Source organism: Vollenhovia emeryi, unplaced genomic scaffold (assembly GCF_000949405.1).
Source record: "Vollenhovia emeryi isolate VEMERY1.0 unplaced genomic scaffold, V.emery_V1.0 DF939284.1, whole genome shotgun sequence".
NCBI lineage: Eukaryota > Metazoa > Arthropoda > Insecta > Hymenoptera > Formicidae > Vollenhovia > Vollenhovia emeryi.
In genome coordinates, this window is record NW_011967082.1 from 171,336 (window position 1) to 185,000 (window position 13,665).

The 13,665-nt window shown below is 48.5% G+C and overlaps 2 protein-coding genes across 8 annotated transcripts; one reads left to right on the top strand and one right to left on the bottom strand.

Moving 5' to 3' along the window:
• Window positions 1–125: 125 nt before the first annotated feature.
• Window positions 126–3,726, top strand: LOC105559231 (growth/differentiation factor 6-B-like). The gene has a single exon (XM_012007367.1). The coding sequence runs from the start codon at window positions 2,219–2,221 to the stop codon at window positions 3,317–3,319; it is 1,101 nt and encodes a 366-aa protein (XP_011862757.1). The 5' UTR covers window positions 126–2,218; the 3' UTR covers window positions 3,320–3,726.
• On the bottom strand, window positions 3,618–9,638 carry LOC105559229 (microsomal triglyceride transfer protein large subunit). Of its 7 annotated transcripts, none has more exons than XM_012007358.1 (5): window positions 9,536–9,638; window positions 8,703–8,726; window positions 8,037–8,221; window positions 6,024–6,677; window positions 3,618–5,504 (listed from the first exon to the last, which is right to left on the bottom strand). In XM_012007358.1, exons 1-5 carry the CDS (start codon window positions 9,606–9,608, stop codon window positions 3,756–3,758), a joined length of 2,685 nt encoding a protein of 894 aa, XP_011862748.1. In that variant the 5' UTR covers window positions 9,609–9,638; the 3' UTR covers window positions 3,618–3,755. The 7 variants fall into 7 exon arrangements, with proteins under 7 accessions (XP_011862748.1, XP_011862754.1, XP_011862753.1 ...); XM_012007364.1 differs by lacking the exon at window positions 9,536–9,638 and adding an exon at window positions 9,191–9,385; XM_012007363.1 differs by lacking the exon at window positions 9,536–9,638 and adding an exon at window positions 8,943–9,385.
• Window positions 9,639–13,665: the final 4,027 nt, after the last annotated feature.

Genomic DNA, 13,665 nt, shown 5'->3' on the forward strand with positions numbered 1-13,665 from the left:
TGTTAATTCTAACCGACCGTTAACTTCCAATTTCTACTGGCCATTCTAAGGCCCGGTTTCACCGACGTCGCTTAACTTTAAGCTCGGCAATTAATTCGTTCTTGAATTAAACCAATATTAAAGTTAAGCGACGTTTGGTGAAATGTCGGGCCTAAAAAGTTAACGTTCGGCTAGCAGCTAACAGACGTTGGAAATGGTTGGCCCTTTGTAGGGTAATTTTTTCCAACCCTGGTAATACCATACTGTCGTACGCTACTTTCGTTCTTCGTGACCTTGAACGAGGGCAGCTTGTGCGAATATTGCACGTCGCACGTGCAAGTCGTAACGTGATTATATTCCTTTAACGGAGACCCAACCGACGTGACGAAGACGTTGCCATTTGTTGGACATGTCGAATACTATGAGGATTGAGTGTCCCAACCGTTGGGCAACATTTTACCCTTTGGGCTCGATCATGAATCTCGTTCTTTAGCGTAAACTCGTGAAAAGCGAAAAAATTTCATTAACGATTTCAACATTTGGCAATAACAGTTTTTACTTTTCACGAATTCACGCTGGAGGAAGAGATTCGCGATCGAGTCCTTTGATTAACATCCTTTGTCTCTTCCTGCTGCTTATTTCTACCAATGCAGATTAACTTGGTTAATCTCGGTTTATTTCAGATCTTTTTCTAGTCCTAAAAATTAGAAAAAGACAAAAGGTAGTTTAAACCGAGATTCAACTTGGTTAATCTCGGTTTATCTCAGATCTTTTTCCAGTTCTAAAAATTAGAAAAAGATAAAAAGTAGTTTAAACCGAGATTCAAGTTAATCTGCATTGGTAGAAACGGACATAAGGGGAATAATTAGACAGAGATACAGGTTGTTAATCTAAAGGATAAAAATTATCAGACGTTGGAACAATCGGCCCTAAAGCGCGATAATTTACAGCAGTTAAAATATGACACCAGTGCGAGAATCGTTTCTGAAGAACGACTAAAAATACAACAGCATGTTCCGTTTAGCCATGGCCTCTGCTCTAGATACGAGGCTTTTTACATATGTAATTTTAAATAATGAAACTGGGTAATTTTAATAACGTAATCTACCAGAGATAAGAGTTTTTAGAAAGCCTTCCAAAGGTTACGAAAATAATCGGGTTTAATTATTTAAAATTGTATAGAAAGGGCCGGTTCCACCATCTCCGATTAATTTGACCGGCCGATTAAATTTCAGTGTTCCATTGGAATTGACATGGGACAATCGGTCCTTTCTAGGCAATTTTAAATAATTAGGCTAGATAATTTTCGTAACCTTGCAAGTCTAGTCAGGTAATTTTAAACAATTAAACTAGATAATTTTCGTAACTTTGGGAGGCTTGTTAGAGATAATTCTAAATAGTTAAACTAGATAACTTTCGTAACCTTGGAAGGTGCGTTAGGTAATTTTAAACAATTAAACTAAATAATTTCAACAATACAGTTTAGCTACAAGAACACTCGCTAAATTTGCCCTTTTTAAATTATTTCGTTATATCAAGCTTCAATGAGTTTATAATAATAATTTCGTTGGCAATTCGAGATACACCTATGGAGAGTGAGGAAATAGGTGCGGCTGTCCACAAAGTATTTAAAATTATCTTCCAAGGGGCGACAATACAAAGTTAGAAGAATTACTAGCGTCAGAAAAATTCCATCGATCTCCGTTATCAAAAGCAGCATTCTTCGGCTAAAGATACCGACGAGCACCGGGAGCAACTGGCGGGGTAAGTCCTAGGGTCGCTCAGTCGAGTGGTAGTCTGCGGTTGATAAGGGCATTCCAGGCGGTAACTTCGAACGCCTCGATTGGCGGCTATTTGGAGAGAACGCTTCTCCAACCGGAGCTCTCAACATCTTCGAGGATTGCCCCGGCCCACAGTTTCGACGTGGACCGGCACCGACGTCGTTCCTCCTTCGGCAGCCGAGCGCGGAGTAATAAAAAGTTTAAGTGACAAAACTTGCACGCCTCTAAGTGGGGAGCAAAGAGAGTGCGAGACTTGCGAGGTGACCGTTGAACCCGGGCAACTCGAGATCTTCCCGATCGCCACGAGTTTTTCAAGATTGTATCCACGTCCGATGGAAGATATATCGAGATCAGCTATCTGTCGTGCGACTTGGAAGTATTTTAATACTATAACTTAGGGGTTTCCCCTGATGAAATCCATGGCTCTTCCGCCTTTGCTCAAAATACGATAATTTGCCATGCAAGCCTCAGGATACTGGCTGCTGTTGCTCGCGGGTACCGTCTTCGTCTGCTGCTGCTTGTGGCAGAGCGGATTGATCAGTCGCTGGAGCTCCAACATGCACGCGGAACCGTTGATCCATCTCAACCTGTCGATTCCATCGTCGTCGTCATCGTCGTCGCTGATGTCACGTCGACCTCCTTTCAACAGGATCAGCACGAGGACCAATTCAACAGAACTACTCTCGCACGACGCCGCGTATCGCCGGAAATACCGGGGCGTCCTGTCCAGGTACATGCTGCAGCTGTACCACCGGCGTTCGGACGCCGACGCCGTCCGCGCGATCCAGCCGGCGCATACCTCCGGCCCGCTCAGCGACGGCGGTAGGATTCTGGAGTTCGCGATTCCGTCGGCCGACATCGACGAGATGCTGGAGACCGCGGAACTACTCGGGATAGCCGGCGCGATAGTCAGAGTGCGAGTGTTGAACGATTCGTCGGCGAGGAACGGAAGCGAGGAGATGCAGAGGACCAGGAAGGACGACGCCTGGCGGGCCTTCGACATCACGTCCGCCGTCGTCGGCAGGCAGGGCGGCACCGTCAAGCTCTACGTTCACGGCAGGTCGACGTATCATCCTTACGGCGACCGTCCGATCCTCCTGCTGAACTACAGGAAGGTCAACCGCGCCAGGCGCCGTCGACGATCCGTGGAGGAGCAGGAGGAGCAGGAGGAGCAGGAGCGCGCTTGGGGGGACGAGCTGCCGCGAAGACGACGCCGGAACAACTGCCACCGGCGTCCCATGTACGTGGATTTCGCCCTGATCGCGTACGACCGGTGGGTGATCGCGCCGACGGGGTATCAGGCTTATCAGTGCTCCGGTAGGTGCTCCTTCCCGCTGGGCGATCACCTCAGTCCGACCAAGCACGCGATAGTGCAGACGCTGATGCACAGCGCCTTCCAGTCCAGCGAGGACCTCCGCGGCAACAAATTTGTGGGCAGAGCCTGCTGCGTGCCCACCAAGCTGGAGCCTATTAGTCTGCTCTACCTGAACTCCGATGGCAGTCTGAAGTACGAGTACACCTACGAGGACATGGTCGTCTCCGAGTGCGGTTGTCGCTGACCAGCTGTGCGATCGATCAACGACCGCGCGATCGTGGACCTGCGGGCGAACACAATGCGTGCCTTTCGCATTTTATTACAATAGAATTAACGCAACGTTGCGCAGAAACGCGCGCACAAAATGTAGAATATAAGTGCAGTTGAACGTGGAGGGGACGAGAATACATCGTATCATGTGTAGTGTCAAAACGTCGGACAACCTTTCTGACCACGTCGGTACGTACTCGCGTACATACATGCATAGATACGGACGTTGTGCACAAACGACATTTTGGGACATTCCGAACACACGGCATCGATTTCTTGAAAAAGAAATTTATTTCACGAAAAACAAAGCTTCCTCTATGAAGCGAAGGAAAACAGTTTTGTGGCCTCCTTTACCGATAACACGTATTATAAAAAAAAAAACAAAGTCACTGAGCAGTCTTCGGTGTGCGTTAACTTAAATTCCCGAATTTCGCGCACATCTCGTTGTTCTTTCGATTGAGTCTGTAGGATCTGCCGGGCGAGTGAACCCTCGACCGGCGCGTCTTCCTCAGTTTGTGCCGGCTGCCGGGTATTCTCTCGATCTTGTAGACCTGATGCGCCACCGTGGTGACCGGCTGGCTCAGTCTCATACACAACGCCACCGGCCCGCTGAAGTCCACGTCAGTGGACAGCTCGAGCTTCGGCTCCATCGCCATCGTGAATTCCGCCTTGCTCTGCACGAAGCTCGTTTGCACCCTGGTTAGGCCGTGGACCATCACGCCGGCGTCCGTCTCGACCAGAGAGTGCGCCTTCTTCGACCACAGGCTCACCTGGATTTCACCGGCTAGCTCGAAGCTCACGGCGCCCTGAATGTCGATCTCGGCGACAAACCCCGAACCCAATGGCACGTACTCGTTATGACTGTACAAGGAGGCGAGAGCTTGAAAGGCGGGAGTCCTCTGGTCCGCTGTGCCAGACCAGACGTGACCTAACAGCTCGCCTTGGCCGGAGAAGAAGACGAACGGTCGTACCCCAACATCGAGAAAGTCAATCTCCATTCCAGCGGTAGCCACCTCGTCGTCGGCTTCCGTCTGTTCAGTCTGGCTCGAGGCGAAACTGCTGAGACCGCCGGCGAATAGTCCCAGCGAGAACATCGTTTGCTGTTGCTCGTTGCTTTCCAGAACGACGTCCACGATGCCGTGTTTCAGGATACCGGAATTCACTTCCTGGAAGGTAACCAAAGAACCGTTGGTGTCGGACGAGCGCAGGAAGTCTCTTGCGAAGGCGGTGCTCAGGCCTTGTTGCGCTCGTACGTGGTAATTGTTGAGCGTCACATTGCCGTTCGCGTACATAGTCCTCAGATACTCGGCGAATCGCTCGTCTCGCTCGGCAATTTGCTTCAAACGTTGACTTAGATATTTGCGAACTTCGTAGGCCGGGTCGTCGCTGCTCGAATACATCACGAAATCACGCAGAGCCTCTTTGGATGGTTCGTTGTCGAGGATAATGTCCAGCGCGAGCGTTCGCGCGCTGCTGTCCCTTCGCGGCACTCCGACCTGATAGAAAACCATGTGCGCCGCTCGCTTCATCTCGTCGGACACAGCTTCGCGCGGCAGGGCTTTCAGAGCGCGCCAGGCGGCGACGCTGATGGATTTGCTGCCGTGTAACGCGTGCTGCAGCAACGTGGGTACCGCCGCTGGGCTCTTCAGGTTTCGCAGAGCTCGCAGGAACTTGAGCTTGCACTCCTCACCGGTGCAGGTGTCCAGGCCCAGTTCCAGACTGACCCGTGCCTTCTCTATCACCGCGGCGGACCCGTAGTGCCGCGCCATCGCACCCGCCGTGAGCGCGTAGGTCTCGGACACCTTGTCATTCTGCATCGTCTCCTCGGAGCGTCTAAGGATATCTCCGGCAACCTCGACGTGCGGCGTCGGCGAGAGGGACAGCGCCCACAGATACCTCTCGGTCTCGTCGCCAGTCTCGTCCTGTCGCAGTATCTTCATGGCAGCTTGATGAGCGGGCAGGGTGGACGCGGCGCCGAACACATCCAGCAGCTGCATCTTTATCGGCTGATTACGTGGCGTCTTCAAGACCTTATACAACTCCTCGGGCGAGGCGTTCTTGACTAGAGGTAGAAGCTTGAGAAAAGCCGACGCGGACTTCGACGTGCCCAGCTCGGAAGCGGTGAGCACTCTGTGATATTCCTCGATCGTCCGGTCGATCTGCAATGGGACGAGCGTTGGTGAATTAGCACAAAATATAAATATTAATACGAGTTTGGACTTTATTCCGAAAGCTTTTCAAGCAGCCTTCGTATTTGTTAAAAAGGTCGAATGCACAGGCGATCTTTATCGTATAAAATTTTTACTAATGCCCAGCGAGAAAATGATCGATGTCGAAACTACGTCGATTCGACGAATCATTTCTGAGACTAGGTAATCATGAATATTCAATGTCTTATAAGAAACAATGTAAACTAATGTATCAACTGCGAAAGTCATTTATTTTTAATATACGTTAAAACATTATGAAATACTTTTCAGAGGGCCGTTAAAAAAGTGACGATTTCTGAAATTATTTATTTTTCCTGTAGATAACATTCGAAACCTTGGGTACGCAGTTGTAGATAATACTGCCTGATTGTCGGTGTGTGCCGTTATCGAGCCATTCTCTGTTTGTACAACAGATAGTTGTAGGTTTCTATCGTCTCCAAGAATGTTGGGGCAGGCGTAGGAATTTACCGTGGGACATCCGGCGTCGGGACATGTGGCGGGCACCGGTTGCAGCTCGATGCCAACATCTTTGTACTCGGGCTTGAGGAGCATCACCGCGTGCCTCGCGGAATTCGCCTGAACCGCGCTCGCGCTCAGGACCTCGGCCGATTGTCTCAGCGTTCTCTCCGACACGACGCTCGTGCCGACGTCGGACTTGGCCACCAAGGTCATCCTGTGCGCCTCGTAATCGGTCACGCTCTCCGGTAGCAGCGACTGCGTCAGCACGTACGTGGAATTGCGATAGCTCTCGAGACTGACGGCGAACACCGGGTTCGGATGCTGCTTCGGCGGCGGCAGCGTACCGTGCGCGCAGGCAGTCTTTCGTTTCTCGACAACGTTGTCCCCGGACGTCACGTAGGCCACGTGGCAGAGGCCGGAGGCGTCCCGTTGGCGCACCTCGTCGTCGAGCGTTCGGTACTGGAAGAGACTAGCTAGACCGCGCTTCAGGTTCGCGGACGACGCGCTCTCGGCCGGGTCCATGTACACAGCCTCGATGTCGCCGTGCCGCCAGAGGACGAAGAAGGGCCTCTCGGCGACCTCGTCCACCTTGGACGAGTGCTCGACGAAGCCCTCCGGCTCCGGGGCTCGTCGGGATTTGATCCACAATTGCGGTGAAAGTAACTAAAACGAAATTTCAGAATGTAGAATCCTATCTCAGGACTTTCCTCTATTATTAAAATGTTATTACAAGGATTCGTTATATATTCGAGAAGCTGAGTGAGCGAATCGACCTGACAACAGGGCACTCTCCATTCGTCGGCTAACGAATTTTTTACTCTCTAAAATAAAGACGTTGTTAAAATTACTTATAATAATTCAGCATAATTGTTTTGCTAATATAAATACGTTTTGCAGCAATCAGCAACGTTTAAAATTCCTCTCGATAAATCGATAAATAGACTTTAATCCTTCGACGTGTAGAAATGTTGTAACTCCAAAAGCTTTGCTACCAGCTGACTTATTAACAAGTTATTTTCAAGGCTCTTCTTGATGACTTTGTAACTCGAGAAGCGTTTTATCGCTACCGGATAAAGGGTTATCAATATCCATAATGTGAATCCGGCACGACCTCTTTCAATATCAACGAGCGCGCCGCCTCACCGCATTGAAATCTTCTGGGAAGTTAGGCGCTTTGTTTCGTGTACGAAAAGTTTTAAAGGCGACGCAGGTATAGACAATGAATATGCAAGTCGTGAAACGTCATCCGCTTATCTCTGGCTTTAAGTTCCGTCACTAACCGATTACAACACGTGCGGAACGAAGGTGTGTTAACACGGAAGGCAATACAATTAATCTTATTTTAAATAATTCTCCGCTTCTGTACGATACAAATGATTTTTCGAACGAAATAAATGTAACATCGCATTTTTATCGCCTCGTCTCATTTGTCATGCCGTCTTATTTACGTCAACTGCAATGAAATGAGCGCGATATGAGACACATTTCGATAGAGTGTCAAGAATCTGAATAGTTTTATAATAGACTTTCGAAAGTGAATCTGTGCATGCGATGAAATTATATAATTAAATTTGTATTTTAAGAAAAAATATGCAACTAGAGTTTCTCCTTCGCTTGACGTTTCTATCGTTTTAAGTCTGCAGCGTAAATATGCACATAAATGCACATCATTAGAAATTTACGTTAAATAAAAATCCCGCGATTAGGACACGCACATTTCGCTAACGACAAACGCGCATTGATACATTAATGCATTTCACGCTGTAATTATTACATTTATTTCTTTCAAAAGATCAACGCTTGCTCCTTTAAAAGTTATTTCTAACTAAAACAGACGCGCAAAGGAAGAATTGACTAATTCCCTCTCTTTATCTGCCTCTAAAATCGAAGCTGCGATGAAACAAAGGACGACTTGAACCGCGCTGAAGGCTATTCGCCGGTGTCGGCGACGAAGAGCCGCGCGAAGGGGATTCCGGCTCGCGGTGCTCCGTTTGAAAATAACGGCGGAGACGCCGTACTTGCCTCGAATTTAAGTAGAAAGACATTGGAGTCCTGCCACAGGGCTGCGACGCCCAGCTCGCCGGTGAGCCTGAAGCCGACGTCGCCCCCGGATTTCGGCGGCTCGGCCTCCCTGAAGATAAGCGTATTCGTCAGCCTGTATTTGTGGCCGCTTCCCAACTCCCAGCCCTTGGTGCCGCCGGCTACGGCTGCAAGTATCACACATAATTTCCAGCAGTTACGCGTTACCGCGCGACCGATCATCGTGGGGCTCCTGAGGTAGTTACGTTGCGTGTGCGAGCGCGCAGCGCACGTGGACCGGAGTGCTCGGCGACGTCGCCGATCGCGGGTCGCGCGTCAACTGACAACGACGACGCCGAACGACGAGGATCGCTCCTCTCCCGAGGCCGTCCCAGAAGAGACGCGCGATACGTGCTACATGTGCGGGGCACGCGTGTATGCGTGCGCGCGCGCGCGTGTGCGTAAACGGAATACCGTTAATTCGCGCGGAGTCCCTGTTACACGACGGGCGAGAATGGGCGCGTCGCGCGCGACCTTTTTAAACATTTTTTTCTCTTCTTTTTCGTTCTTCATTCAGTACTCCCGACCGATCGTGGCGCGACGCGAATTCTCTTTAAACGGCTCGCTCCGTTCTTTTTTTATCTACGACTCGACGATGGGAATAATCACCTGGTGCCATTCGACAGTAGGAACCTGTAAAAAAAGAAGATGCCCTCTTGTACTCGTCATCGAGCTATCATTTGTCAAGGTGTTCGATAGTCACAGGCACAGTCGGCTCGAGGTGGCCTCGCGGGAAGGAAAAGAAATGCACGAAATTTAAAAGCGCAAACTCTTTCGCGGTTGACGTGAAATAATTTCTTTCTTTCAAGAGGCTTCTTCGAGAACTCATTTACCTATCGAGACACATACCTGTGCAGGCCTTAGTCTTTTACATAGGATTATGCTAGTGCTGATATCATTGTTGGTTTTACTTATCGTGCCTCTAGATACGGCAAGGTAGCACACGAATATACACTTTTATGCTACGAAGTCCGACCGAATTTCCACAAAGAACCCCGTCCCAGCGAGAAACGACTCAAATTGACGTCGACTCGACACGAATTTCAACGGCGTTGAGTCATTTCTCGCTGGGGTCCAACGTAGATTCAACAACGTACAGAACCGACAGGCGGACACGCGCTCTCGTCCTACGCAGATTTCCCTCTGCGATTACACGAGCGACAGTCATCCCAGGAGTCAGCTCTTGCCCGGCCCTTCGCGAGGAAACGCCGGCCGCGAGACTAGAATTTACCGAGGCGGCAGCGCCGTACTTCAATGGACTGCCACGTCCCGGCCGGCTCGTACGGCGCATTTTTCAATGAATGACTTTAGGGAGACCGGGGGGAGACGAGGGGTCAGCGTGGACGAGCGGCGCGAGGGGGCGGCTCGCACGCCGACGGGGTGGGAGCGGGACAGGAAAGGCAGGGGGGGAAGACGGGCGTAGAAACCGCCGGGTAACTCACCGAGGAGCGTCCAAAGGTAGACCAGGCAGACGGCGAGCATCCTGGCCGTCCCGCCCCGAAGACGGCCGGCCATCCTCTATCACTCGCTCCGCGCGCTGTCGCTCCCGCGCTGCGTCCGCTCCGTTCCGCTCCGCTCCGCTTCTGGCCGCGCTTCCTCGCAACCTATGCGGGTAAACACACGAATAATTAGACGGGGCAGAGGCCTGCGTTATCGCGGTCCCCCCCGGCTCCCCGGTTCAGAAACCCCTGGGGCCTCCCCTCCCCCCGCGGTCCGCGAGAAGGGGGGGACTGACAGGGTCCTTCGCCTCGCGTGGTCCCCTCCTCGCGCGCGCGTGCACACACATTTACGCACGGCATCCGTAACGGACGCCCCGGAGGAAGAGCCGAGGATCGCCGGGCTTCCCGATACCGAGGACTTGGCTCCCCGCGCGGCTGTAAATCACGCGCGCGCGCGCGGAGCGTGCAATAACGCGATCGCTTGATAATTCGTCGCCAGCGCCGATGGCCGTGGGTCGCGAGATGCGTGCGGAGAAAAAGAGCCATTACGAGTGCGGAAGCCGGCCAATTTGTCCGATCCGGACTGACGAGTGCGCGCTATACCGAGTGTCCCCTATGTTCCTCGCGTCCCCCCGCGTTCTCGGCGCTTCACCCGGTCCGATGTGCAGGAAACCGGTTTTTTTTTCCTCGGCGGAGAAATTTCCTCCGACTACGCTCTCTTTTTTCCCCATTGTTTTCACCTCTCGTTAGAATTTTTCCGACGGTGCGAGCGCCCGGGTTAGCACCGTCCCTGCGAGAAATGACACGTCGAGGCGACGTCGACGTCGACACCTGCGCATCGACGTCGAGTCGACGTCAGTTCGACGGTACTGGAGTAGATTTTGACGTCGTTTCGACGTCGATCGACGGGTCATTTCCCGATGGGATCCTTTTCTAAACATCGCCGTTTTATCCGCGAAGAGTAAGCACAGCCCAGTGAGAAATGATTCGTCGATCGATGTCGAGGCGATGTCGAATCGATATCGACATCTTCAAATCGATGTCGAATCGACGGGTCATTTCTCGCGGGGAGAGCGCTTCCCGGCAAGAGGACACCGATTGACACGGCGTAAGAGAGTCATTTCATCCTTGTCTAGCAGTGGCAAACGACAAAGATAAAACGACTTATTGTCTTACGCAGTGTCGCCCGTGTGCGTTGGCTGGGGAGCGCCCGCGTAAAGGAAAATTTACTTACTTTCAGGCTGAAAAGCGTGAATGTTAGCAGTATTTTAATAGGTCCTATCTTCAAGGTTTGCTTGTCGTCGCTTGATGAAAAAAAAGAGCCTTCCGATAAAAATCTCTTTCCGCGTCGGTGTGCGCGGAGGCGTCGCCAAGATCGCGGAACAACGCGATTACGACAATCTGACGAGGCTCGCAACGAGTGGTCGCGTGTCCGTACTGCGAGGCTGCTAAGCGAAGCGATTCCAAGGTGCAAGTGGCGCGGGGACCCTAAAATAACATTTCGTTAAAGCGCAGTCCAGCCGGATCGCAGAAGACGACGGACTGATCGGAGCGAGGCGACTCGAGGGCCCGCGTAACCGCTGGGCGAAATGGAGAACGAGATAATACGCGCCATGGGATCTACGAGGCGACTGTCTGCGAAGGTCGAGAGCGACCGCGACAACAAACGAGATGTCGTCGCCGCTCCGTCGAAAGCGAGTAGTGACGAGCGTCCCTGGCAGCGTTCTTATCAATTACGCGTGGCCTCTGAACTCGGCGACTCCGATGGCCTCATTGACGCAGTCGTTGAGCTGATTTCGTAATTTCGATACCCGGTCCTTCGTCGATTCGTTTGCGACGCTGCACACGGCCGCTGATATGCCGTTTAACCAGTGAGAGCACGTCGAATCAACGTCGAATCGACGCCAATGGGGTCGAAACCGCGGCCCAACATCAGTTTTCGGAAATAATTAAAAGTTTTGGAACTTTTTTGTATTGAATTCCGTATTAAATAAGTTAACTTGGCAGTTCTCTGATGTTAAAAGTATTCAGAAAGTTGGACGTAGCAAGTTGATATGAAAAATTAAGTTCCAAAACTTGGTTATTTTCGAAAACTGACGGCTGAGACGCGGTTTCGACCCCATTGACGTCGATTCGACGTTAGTGTTCTCACTGGCTTCCGTTTATGCAATTCATAAATGACCTTTGACTCGGCGAGCAGCGGATAAGAAATTAAACGAATAAGCGCAAATTTCATGTAAAAGTTTAACGCAGGCTGTAACGTGCGGTCTAACAATTTGTTATTAATTTCTCGTTTAAAAGAAGAAAAAATTGTAGGGTGGTTTTAAGAGCGATTTAAATTTCTTATCTTTATTATTAAATTTTATTATATAGGTACATCTCGTGCACATTTAATTATATGTAAATTAATTACGCGTTTTTTTTCTTTCGCTTTCCCTTGTACGTTAGATTTTCTAGGAATATGTCTTTAAAATCATGAGATCGATTTGAAAATTAAAGAACTTGATATGTCGATATATAGAGCGTTCAGTTTAGAGCATATTCCTTCAGATGGCACAGCAATCCATTTCCTAAAGAAACGCGGTATCTTGTTTCGATAAAAATACGCTCTTTAAAAATATTTTTTGTGACAGAGTTCCTCCATCTCTCTAAAAATTAATTTAATTACTCGCTTGAAAATTTTACGAAAGCAAAATATCATTTTAAAAGATAGACATTGAACGCACTGGAAAAAGACGCTAACTAGCGTCGAAACTGCGAGCCACCTCTTCGGATCGATAAAATAAAGTTTGTCGGCAACTAGAACCAGCCATTGTATTTATACATATAATTTTTACATCGCAAAAAGATTTTTAATTAATAACAACATGCTTCATATTATTTCAAAGGGAAGTAATTATTATTTAAAATCAATAACCGCTTTGGTAAATATTTTTGTGATCAATCATAATTGTGTGTATAAATCCTTCCACAAATTATTACGCGTAGGAAGAACTTACCTTAAACCTATAAAAATTTTAATAAATTCGACAACTATAGTCTCGTTTAATAATTATTAATTACACAAAAATTGTAGAAACTGCCGCTAACATAAAAATTTCATGAAGAACGCGTTGACACGAACTTTCGAAACTACAATCATGTAAATTTTGCTAAAATTTGGTAGCATAAAATCATGCTTTCCCAGCCGCATCTATTTGTAATAATCGTTTTACGTGATTCCATCGGAAATATACGAAGCTTTACATTTCGGTTATACATTGCAATTTTGTCATAAGTAATTTTGCGAATCCAATGTATGCCATTATTCCATTTGTTATTGCATGTTATAATACGCGCATGAATAAATAAATGTATTAATTAGCTACTCAAATATACATAAACGAGCGGAAAGAGCGGAAATATCGATAGCGTCAGATAATTGGGCTCTTTTCATGCGTTATTTCTTTGGACCAGCGTGTGAATATTCTTGCAGGAAAATGGCAAGAGTGAGAAGAAAGATGAAATCTTACGTGACGTCTGCGCGTTTGTATAAGCCGTTTGGGAAAAGACAGGCCGATTTTTTAGACGAGTGATATTACAAGAATATTATTGCAAAGAAGGTGTGTACGGCAGCTGTGAAAAATAGCAGGTGCTAAAAGCAATATGGTTTTATTAATTGCTGATTGTAAAAGAATTGCAACGTAATTCTTCTTTTAAACATATGTCACGTAATACCTTACAAGTTCTTTCATTCTATAAACCCCAATCTACAATGCGCTCTTTACATCTAGAAACATTCATTTTATATCAGCAAGTCAAAACGCTTAAAAACTTTGTCGACAACGTACGATTGTACAATGTACAATTTATCAACTTGCGCGAATTTTTTAAACGTATTTATTGGCTACAAAATAGAATGTTCCTAGGCGCAAAGAGCACAGTGTAGATTAGGCTCTAAGGTCACATAGCAAGTATAGCATTAAACTTTGTTGCCTGTCGTATTTATAACATTGCGATCGTTCTAAATGAAATCTTCTCAACGGTGTAAAAAAACATATTCGTCACACGTAAGACCTTTGTTCTCCGCTAAACGCGTGCGAAAGTACTTTCGCGACTTCGTCTCCAAGTTACTCGTGCGGCACGAAAGCGCC